Source organism: Centruroides vittatus, unplaced genomic scaffold, assembly GCF_030686945.1.
Source record: "Centruroides vittatus isolate TY-2023 unplaced genomic scaffold, ASM3068694v2 contig_549, whole genome shotgun sequence".
Classification (NCBI taxonomy): Eukaryota; Metazoa; Arthropoda; class Arachnida; order Scorpiones; family Buthidae; genus Centruroides; species Centruroides vittatus.
Genome location: NW_027122325.1, coordinates 5247754 through 5259059, shown reverse-complemented (window position 1 = coordinate 5259059; position 11306 = coordinate 5247754). Strand labels below are relative to the sequence as shown.

Below are 11306 nucleotides of genomic sequence, written 5' to 3'. Positions count from 1 at the left end.
TTGGTTCCGGTTTTGCATAAATTATTAAAATTTCGTGTCTTCTGGCGGACATTTTTTTATTTTTTTATTTTATGGATATTTAAATGGATATTTGACGGAGAGGGGAGGAAAAAACACGATAGCCTGAAACGTAGACGGATAATTTAGACTACAAACAGAATTTGTGAATCGAGCAATATCGAAGTCCTTGTGTAATAGACAATGGCATAAACCTTCCTCCAGACAGAAATGTCTATAAATAGAAGAATGGCGATCAATGAGATTTAATAAAAAGATCAAAAAGTTTTTAACATTCGGCGTGTCCATCGTCGACAATTTCGAAATACAACTAAACAACTAAAGTTATTTGCTTAAGAAGCAAAATCGATCAAGTTTTATTTTTTTCTTTTATTTTTTTTCCCCCTCGTCGAGTATAAAAATCAATTCTCTGATTACATCTTCTTCTCTTAAGAAATATGCAACATTTCAAGCAATTATATAATTAATAAAAATTTTTAAAAAAAAGTCGCACGGGTTATAACATTTTCCACGTTTCCTATTCTATTAGAAATGTCTTTTAATTCAGAAATTCCTCGAAATTGTGCAATTCGTATCAAAATATTATTTCAGACGAAATTATCGACGGTACAAATTCTTATAAACAGGATAGTTGGAGTTTTGAAATATCATTCGTTACTTTCCATAAATATTTAGACAAAGAAAAACCTCAAAATTCTGATATTTTATGCATTCTTCGAAATCTATATGCTTTATTCTCAAAATAATCTGCACACGTTTTGCTTTTTCAATGTATTTATATTGAATAAATACAATTCTCCGTTCTAGATTACCTGTCACAACTGTTCATGTGTTTAAATGAATGCAGAATTTTTTACGATTTCTTTCTTATTTATTTTTTATGGATTTTCGAGCTTTTTTTCTCCCCCTTTTTTTCCTTTTTTCCCTTTTTTTTTGTAAACGAAGCTTCCATTCGACTTTCTCTCCGATGAGTCGTAATTGATACAAACTCGTTAGAGTTGATGACAGCGTCATCTGTGGAGAATAAGAAATATTATTTTTATGAAATAAATTTAAAAAGGAAAAAAAAAGGATCCTAGAAATTTAATTTAGTATCTCGGAAATAATTTTTAGAAACGTAATCAATCGAAAGACGCTTAAATTAATTTAGAAAAACTATTTGATTGATTTTATCCCATTACGAATGAAGTATTTATATATATTTATTTTTTAATTCGAGAATGGATTAACTGGTGGATTAACGTCATCTTCAAAAGAATAATCTCACTAGTAAGCCACTATGTTAATTGGATTAAGTTTTCATCGTTTTCAAGGTTTCTTCGGGTTTTACAGGAGGAAAATTACAACAGCAAAACGTGTTTTATATACCGTAGAAGCGGACATGACCAGCAAAAGGAGAAACTCGCTAGATAAACTTCAAGGTAAGTCGCTAACGTTAATAATTTTTTTTTATATCCGATCGAATTACAACCTTATAAATCCATTCAACGAAAATTAAATCGAAAATTTTGCCTTTTCGTCCAATATATTTTATAAATAATCAAACTTTAAATACGTTTTAATAACTATAAAACGTGGCAAAATCAACTTTAGTACTTCCAGATAGATGTTTACCGTGTCAAAACCTTGACTGATAAAACAAAATGCACGTCGATGTTCGGTTCTTCAAACCCTTTGATTTCAGTTCTTTCAAATATAAATTACACTTAAAGTCGTTGCCATTTTAATAGTACTGGCCTGGCCTATTTAAAGATGTTAGAGTTAGTTGAATTTTAACATTTCCTTCGGGAGATAATAAAATTTGAATATCAGATTAGCGGATATTTGTTATTATCGTAAAAATTATGCTAAAATATCTTAAAGAAATTATTACAAAACGTTAAATATAACCCGTTTAATGATATAAAAGATAGCGTGTAATCTTATAGTTGTTTTGAGCAAATTTGAGTCGGGTTAGAAAGTTAAATTCTAGAAGTGGAAGACCTAATTTTACCGATTCGAGTTTAATAATTTACTACTAACTTGCTATTAAAATTCGCATTTCTGATACACTCGAATGCGTAGCAGTAATATAAAATGCAAAAATCAATGGATGTACAGTATAATGATTGCAATCTATTCCGTTACCTTACTGCTGTATTATTTCCAGTTTTGCGTGCGGTTTATATTATTTTTTAGGGAAATTTTGCGATAATATTTATTTTATCTCGAGTTATTTAATGTGCAATAGCGAATTATTTATTTGTGTTATTCTAAATGTCGGTATTCGACGAAACAAAAACGTGTTGTCTTCACTTTACACAGACATCTGGATAAAATAAAGGCGCACTAGTTAGAATAAATACATTTGTACGCCAATAAAACGGCATAAAATGTTTATTTATAATTATAAAAGAATTTAACTTTAAGTTTTTTTAAAAAACTTGATATAAAACTAGATGAAAATAAGTATTTAAAAAATTAAATTAGCCACGAAATATACGAAAAGATTGTTGTATAACAGAATGACTAACAAAATTGAAGTATTGAATAATCATCTAAATTATTACTTCAAGACATTAAAGAAAAAAATATTGCAAAATAATAATAATTAAACAAGAATTTCAAGTTTAGCCAATACACTATTTTATATTTTTATTTTTCTTTTTTATATTAGGAATGTTTTCTTGATAATAATGTTTTAATCTAGAAAAAAAAAAAAGTCGAAGTGATGTTTTATACATGTAATTTTGAAATGATACCATACGTTTGTACATATAATAATAATAATATGCACATCCTGTTCATGTAATAGATTTATTATTAATATACTCGTAGCAGTTGGATATCAAAAATATTTATAATTCAATAAAGTAACAAGATTTTTTCCCATTAAAACAGAAATATTTAAGAATAATAGCCTAATAAATAAATAAAAAACGAAAAAGTGTTATATTTTCCTCGTTTTGTTGAGTTATATATAGTAGAACAGAAGCTATAACCTAGATGTACAAGTATATGAAACATATACCTTATAAACAATGCGCATAAAACAATTTTATAAGTAACTTATATTCTAAACAGTTCCCTTATTTTGATTAAGATTCGAAATTAACTTTTATTGTAACGTACTAAAAGTTTGATATTCCGACGTTAAGCTTGCGTTATTGTTTTTTAAAAAGAAATCGTTAGTTTACGTAAACCTTAAACAGGAAAATGAGAGGGATGACGTTTCACATCCTTCCTTAAGCAGTAAGGTTATAGGGTGATTTTTCAATCAACACTGATTAATAATCACTTTTGGTATTATTGATATATTTACAGATTTCACCGGTTTTTTGCTGAAAAATCGAGATCTTTTGATGTTTAAAGTAACTTCATTCTGGATCTGGTTTCAACAACTGATCGTATTTCTCAGAAACCTTTCAAAACCAACTTCGTGGAAAGAATTATGGAACAAATTGCTGATGATGATGTGCGCTATAAAAACTAGTAAGATTTTTAAAATATATTTTTTGATTCAAAGTCAAATTAAGTTTATTAGGGGAACCCGGGCGGAATGGGGTAGCTAACGAAGAAGTTAAAATTATGTCAACAATAAAAGAAAAATAACAAAAATATTACATTATATCCTTTATTATATTTGGCACATAATTATTTAAATTCGATTTTAAAAAATCAATAATTTTGTATGAAAAATAAATCAGTAAAAAAAGCTTGCCTACATCCCGTTCCGCCCCGCACTCGGGGCAAAATGGGGTATGAGATTACTGCTCAAATATTAGAAGAAAAATATTAGTCTTGTTGCTTACAAAACTCGCAAACCAGCAGGGAATCGTCATCGTCGCTGTCAAAACTCGCACAAGACATATGAGCCCCCCTTTTTTTGCATGCGACACGTGAACACCAACCCTCAATCGACTGTGAGTAAGCCTCGGTGCAGTAAAGGCAAGTCGTATCTTCTCCTTCCGAGTAATCGTCTCCTTGTTCTTCTTTTTTACTAGACTTTGTTTTCCCCCTTTACCTTTTCCTTTTACCTTTCCTTTATGTTCATCTTTATTTTTACTCATAATTCTATAATTTTTCTTGTTATCTTTTAATTGCAGTTTTATTTTTCTCTAATTTTGCTTTCTCGATCTTTTCTACGGCTTGCTGTAATTCAGTTTTATAGTGATAGTGTGCGAAAGAAATGGCGTACCCAGGGGTGTTGCCAATAAGAAAGGGGGTGATAGAGAGGGTGAGAGAAGGATGGGACAAGGGAATGGGTGGGGGGAGAAAAGGGGAGGGAAAGAAGAGAACAGTAGAGCGATACGCAGGAACCAATTGGATGGGATCCTGAAAATAAAGAGTGGTGCGAGCAGTACAAATAAGCGTGTAGTAGACAGAGAAGAGTACGCTCTGAAAAGTAACAGTTGTACAATAAAAAACAGATGTCCGCCCACTAAAAAACAGGATTGATAAGCGGGGGCAGATTGGAGGAGGACACAAAGGGGCTAGCCCTTATAATGTAAGCAGTAAAAAGTCCGACAACTAGGTTATCGTTCTGCGTCCATTGTAAAAGTTCATTAATGGAAGATGCTTACAGGAGTTTTTTAATCCATGGAAGATCCGTGTTGAGGAGAGGAGGACACTGAAGTTGCAGGGCCAATGATGACCTTCCGCTTGTACTACGTTACGCAGATTTCCGCGGTAGGAGGTGCACTTAGGGCAAGTGAATAAAACGTGGAATGGATCCTCTTCTTCTACGATGTCACAATTGCACATACCGTTTCCTTTCTTGAGGAAACAATTCAGCTTTATAAGGAGATTTTGTTAAAATTGCAATTTTTCCTCTGTTTCTAGTAATTCTTTTTTCTCCTGATTTCACTCTTGGTGCAGGTATTAGCGAGGTTGAGGCCGAAGTTTTAAACGCGAAAACGTGTACGTCAGACGTTCAGTGCCGCTTTCCTGTAAGCCTAGAAGTTTGGCAATGGCGTTTGGAAAGTCAGTGGAATCATGTCGACATTCCAAACGCCATTGCCAAACTTATAGGCTTACAGGAAAGCGACGCCGAACGTCCGACGTACACGTTTTCGCGTTGAAACCTCAACCTCGCTGTTATATCTTTGGGAGAGCAAAGTTTGAACGATGTTTCTACTCTTTTAGGACTATCAGGCATCCACGAGCAACTGGGGTGGGAAGCTGTACAAGCATCGGAAGAATTTTGAGTAGTTAATTTTGTGACATCATGGAGAGCAGTAGCCTCGATGTGATCTAAAAGAAATGGGGACGTTTCACCAGAATTATCGTATTCTCTTGGAATGTTCTTTTTAGGTGTTCGAAGGACTGGTTGGTTTGAAATGCTCGAGGAATCATTTGCTGGCGCATTTTGTAATTCAATGACAGTCGTGAAAGAAGGCAAGAAATCAGCGTCTGTAAAAATATTGGGATTTACTGGCCAAATACCAGTTTTTTCGAATCCGTTTATAGCAGTTCGCATACTTTCAATATTTAAAAAAGCCTGTCCAAACAATTTCGAGATTTCGAACAGCGTTATCATTTTTCCCGGGTTCGATCTTAGCCATTTTCTAGCTTCGTCATCATAATAGAAATTCAAAGGCTTCATGAAGGTTACATCCAAAGGCTGTATGCAATGGGAGCAATGCGGGGAGAAGCATAGTATTATAAAGCCGTTGGTTCCAGCCAAATCAATGACTCTCAGATTTTTTGTATGAAATGCATGCCCATGTAAAAGTAGCATAACCGGGTTTTCTTTTGTTGGTTTAGAAAACTCAATAAATTTTAAAAACCATTTTTCAAAAATCTCGGCAGTCATCCAGCTGGAATCGGAAACTTCAGCCGACCCCCCAGGAGGTAAACTAACTTCAAATTCCTTTTGTTTCCTCTTACGCAGAAATATTAGCATTGGTGGCATATAGACGCCACCAGTTGAAAAAGAAATCTCAGCAGTGATTGTTGTGCCTCTCTCTGCTAAAGTTAGAGCTCCAACTTGCCGTTGTCCTTTAACTGCAATTACTTTTGATAACTGCTTGGGATTTACGGTGATATCTGTTTCATCACAGTTGTAGATTCTCTCTGCAGTTATATGATGCTCATCAACGACTTCAGTCAGCAAACCAAAAAACTGAAACGGAGACTGTTGAACTCCGTTTCTCGAGCTCCTGATGTAGCTTCAGTTCCGGATGGCGTTTCATAAAATTGGCTGCCCAGTCTTCTCCTGCTATCGCCAAATCTTTGTTAAATTCATTGGTAATGTTATTTTTTTCAGCTAATTGATAAGCCAATCGTCGAAGTTCTTTGATTGTTACACCGAAAAGCCTTTTTCACATATCCAACAGGTATGATTTAATTTCCTGTCCTTGGTCTACTGTAAAAATCGTATGGAACTTTCCTGCTTTTTTGTCAATCATAGTGTTAGGGTTATCTTGTTTCTTTTTCATATATCTTTCTAAAGTGCTCTATGGTACAGAAAAAACAAGGGCCGCTCTTTGATATCCCATTTCCCCAGAAATCGCCGCATTTACAGCACGTTCCATCGACTCTGTCTGCCAACATTGTCTGTCAGTTTTTCTTTTGTACGTTCGGACCATCTATAACAAAAGAAAAGCTATAAAAATGTATTTTACAATATAAGCATTCTGAACTGCGAGCTGATCAATATATAAATACTGCTCGTATAGTGTGTGTGTATACGAGGAAGAACGGGGTACCATCCCATTGTGTCCCACCCATTGTACCCCACCCGTTGTACCCCAAAGCACATGCTTCTAAAAATCAAGGAGAGAAAAAGTTTATGATTACTTTTCGCGTTATTTCATTCTAAAAATACAAACAAACCTTTAATAAACTAGACTATATAAATTTGGTTAAATTATAAAATATACCATATACTTACATTGTTTTAATGTTGATACACTTGTAATTTCATCAAAAAATCACGACGAGAGGTTATATTGGTCAACGACATAGCGAATCTCTGTAACCAAGTATTCACACTGACGTGTTGTCGCAGTCTGCGTGTAGGATTGAGCGAACCACTCCCCTCACCTCTCTTTCATATGTAAATCGTCTTTCCCATTCCGCCCCGGGTTCCCCTATTTTATCAAATTTAACTGGAATATTTAGATACGTGATTGATAATTAATGATGGTTTCTCAATTTTAGGATTTACAGTAGATGCTAAGGAGAAACGCCGTTTATTAGAATGGGTATCTAGTAAAATCTCTCATGGTAAAAAGCCTACAGATTTTACTGATTCCTGGAAAGATGGTGTAATTCTCTGCGCTTTAATTGAAGGAATAATCGAAGGTTCGTGTCCTAGATACGACCTCCTTCATGAAGAGCAGGCAGCTTCCAACTTGAGTCTGGCTCTACATTTAATTGAAAATAACATAGGAATTAAACCGGTAAGAATTTTAATAATATTCGTATTTCTATCCAATACATGTAATAAAATTTTATACATTTATTCAGAGTATGAGTGTCGACGATTTTCTTAATTGCGATTTTACGACAGAACGTAAATTGATTTGTTTGGTTTCGCAATTAAAACTCGCATCGGCCAAACTTCGATTGAAATCGGTAATTCAGAGACCCGTGATCAAATTAAATGCGGTAACTGTTATTGGACCAAAACAAGACTGTGTAGCAAAAGGAATGGGCTTGATGTTGGCAGTTAAAGGGAGAAAGGCCAGATTCAGCATTTTCTTACAGACAGGTTGCACCATGAATATAGTTATCGAAATCCGGGGACCAAATAATACCCTTTGCAGCGAAAGAATCACCAACAGATCTCCAAAAAGAAGAGTGCCTATGGAACAGAATAAAGAAGCGACTAAAAGGAAAATTCCTTTTGAATATATTATTCAACCTAAAAAGATTGTTGTCGGCTATACACCTTTAGTGAAAGGGGAACACAAACTTAGTATTATCTGGCAAGGACAGCACATCATGGGAAGTCCTTACACCATATCAGTCGATGATGCAAAGAACATAGGATCTTTAACACCTCGCAAAAACTTGGTCCATAAGCCTCTTCACAGAGCAGAAACTGAAGATGATTTATTAACGAGAAGATGCAAGTGTATAAATAAAAAAGAAATGCATTCAAATGTAAATTTAGGATCGGTTAGAAAACGTCGTATTTTACGTCATTTTGTAATGATCGATGGCAAAGAAATTGTTATAGAAGACAGTAGTCCGGAGAAATTAACTAAAACAATCAGAAATTTTAAGTTTGGTAAAGAAGATAATAATGATAACTCTTCGAATAGAAAAACAGTAAAAAATTTAAATGATGATGTAAATATTCAGACGGATATTAATTTCGATTTCAAACACAAGTTTGATGGAGATCCACAAGCTCCGATCACCGATAATTCGAATTTTATAAAAGTGCAATCTGGATCAACCCCAAAAGAATTTGGAAGTAAATTGTTAAATAATACTCATCGATCGACACCAATAGATTTCGATTGTCGTACTGAAGAGAGAGAACATTTGAATGAAAATGTAAGGGATACACTAAAGCCATCCATATGTGATATGTCTATTATTGAAAGTCAAATACAAAATGATAATTTTTTTGTAGATTCAGAAAAAACGTCAGATGAGAATTCAAATTTACATAAGGATACATTTCAGTCAAATTTACAATGTTTTGCTGACGAGTCTGATGATATTATAGATACTCGGAAACAAAAAGATTCAGATAATTTCAATCATCCAAAATTCGAGCAAAATAATAAAACAAAAAAAGAAATTTTTTCTTCTCAATTGAATTTGGGCAAATTCGATTCTCTAGAAATATTCAATTGCGACATTAAATCTTTAATTGCTCTTAAAAAACAACGTGATTTAGACAATCTCAAAGAAGAAAAAATGGATAGTGCGATTGATCGGAAACCTTCGGAAGAATCAAACTTAATCGATCGGAAACCTTCGGAAGAATCAAACTTAATCGATCGGAAACCTTCGGAAGAATCAAATTTAATTGATCAGAAACTCTCGAAAGAATCAAACTTAATCGATCGGAAACCATCGGAAGAATCAAATTTAACTGATCAGAAACTCTCGGAAGAATCAAACTTAATCGATCGGAAACCATCGGAAGAATCAAATTTAATTGATCAGAAACTCTCGAAAGAATCAAACTTAATCGATCGGAAACCATCGGAAGAATCAAACTTAATCGATCGGAAACCTTCGGAAGAATCAAACTTAATCGATCGGAAACCTTCGGAAGAATCAAACTTAATCGATCGGAAACCTTCGGAAGAATCAAATTTAATTGATCAGAAACTCTCGAAAGAATCAAACTTAATCGATCGGAAACCATCGGAAGAATCAACCTTTATCGATCGGAAATCAGCGGAAGTATCACACTTAATCGATCTTTCTTCTCCTATTTTTAATCAATCAAATAAATCTGTATCCAAAAACCCCGAAATGTTTGTAGATGAAATTCAAAACGATTCGTTTGTTGTTAGAAAAAGAAATAAAGAAACAATTTTGAAAGACTGTTCTTCTATAGAACATAGTAAAAGATTTGGACGGCATTTTGAATGTTTAGATATTAATGTTAATGACGATCGTTTTCCTTCAGAAAATATAAATGAAATCAAAAATTGTAAAATTTTCAAACATCAACCAATAACATTTGAAATATTTTCTACTACTTTTGAAGAACACGAAATGAAAAACGATGACGACTTTAATGACTTAACAGAATTGAAACCACGAGATCAGAATTATGCAAAATCCGATCAAAATTTACTTGAAAATTGTGCACGTAATAATGAAACTACGTCAACAATAAAAGAATGTTTAGAGAATATTCCTGTGACTGAAACATTTATGATTGGCGAAACGAAAGAAAAATTATCGAAAAAAGAATCTTTTGATTCTACAGAAAATATCTCGGAGGTTGAAAATATCAAGAATGACTCCGAGGAGGAAGAACTGCAATTTAAAGATTTAGTACAAATTAAGAAACAATATTGGGAAAAAAGATTAGAAGCAAAAGAAAAATTTCCTGATAAGCTACCTCGAAGAACTGAAGGCAATCGAATTAACCGATTAAAATGTTTTTGGCAAAATATTAGTGATTCTTAGCTTCATTTTCTTTTCTTAAGATAAAGAGCATAAATCTAAAATTAGATTTTTGAATTTCATTGATTATTTATTCAATAATAGCAATTAATCGAAATGATTATATGCTATTTTGTATTGAGCCTAAAAGGCTTCTTGAAAGTTAATTCCTCTTTAGACTCTTTTACGATTGCTGACTTACTTTCATAGCACTAATGTTTAAAAGAAGAAAAATCAGTTTGCTAAAATAAAATCTTTGAAGTGATAGTTTCAGTTCAAAGCATGGTTACAGAAAAATATCAAAACGAATATCACTATATATGTACTAATTATATATATGTTAGCTTCAAGAAAGAATTGCATTATAGAAGAGGATGTCTATTTCCCAGTTGAAATTCTTCGGCCAGTATAATCATTGTAAATAGACTGAAATTTTTTAAAATATCAAAGTCCAAATATGATACACATAAAATTTCTAATTTCTAGGATCAAGTTTGTTACACAAAGTTTTCAACTTTCCACTGATTCTAAGGACTGTTTCAATTTTTTCAATTATTGACGATCCTAATCCATGATAAGATGATCAACACGAGTGAGCAATGAGAAAAACTTGAAAGTCCTTTTATATTAAAAAAAAATCCAAAAAACATAAGCAAGAAAAGAAGCAAACGATTGGCATCGAAAACAAATATAAAATGTACAAAAATATTTTTTGTTTGAATATTTTCTGCATACAAGAACAAAGTTTTGTGATAGTTGAGATTAAATTGTGAATAAAAAGTGTTCATTCGATATCGAAATACAAAAATCTTCCTGGATACAATGGATCATTCATGCTTCTAAAGAAGATAACGAATTGAGAGGTAATATACATAATAATATGATTATTCAGATTGTTACGATTCGATCAATATTTACCGTATACCAGTACTTTTCAACCTTTTTTCTAATAGTGGTGCCCCAACTTGCTACATCCTTACTTCTTTACATACTTTAATATGTATTGTACAGTGCAATTAGTTTAAACTATATACTGTATTTCCAATAAAATGATTAAAAGCATTAATTATTTAATACCTTTGTAATTACATATGAATATACAATTATTTTTGATTATACACGTAAAAAGCGTTATGGTGTTGCTCATCGCCACATTTCGCGTGACCTCTGAAGTATCCCGGTCGAAAATCTTGTATACCGTACAAAACCTGTATTAAAAT

General features: G+C 32.8%; 1 protein-coding gene across 1 annotated transcript; it reads left to right on the top strand.

Moving 5' to 3' along the window:
• The first annotated feature begins 1114 nt into the window (after positions 1-1114).
• Positions 1115-11051, top strand: LOC136978734 (uncharacterized). The gene is made up of 4 exons (XM_067274530.1): positions 1115-1439; positions 3322-3489; positions 7162-7403; positions 7471-11051. Exons 1-4 carry the CDS (start codon positions 1298-1300, stop codon positions 10108-10110), a joined length of 3192 nt encoding a protein of 1063 aa, XP_067130631.1. The 5' UTR covers positions 1115-1297; the 3' UTR covers positions 10111-11051.
• The last annotated feature ends 255 nt before the right edge of the window (positions 11052-11306 follow it).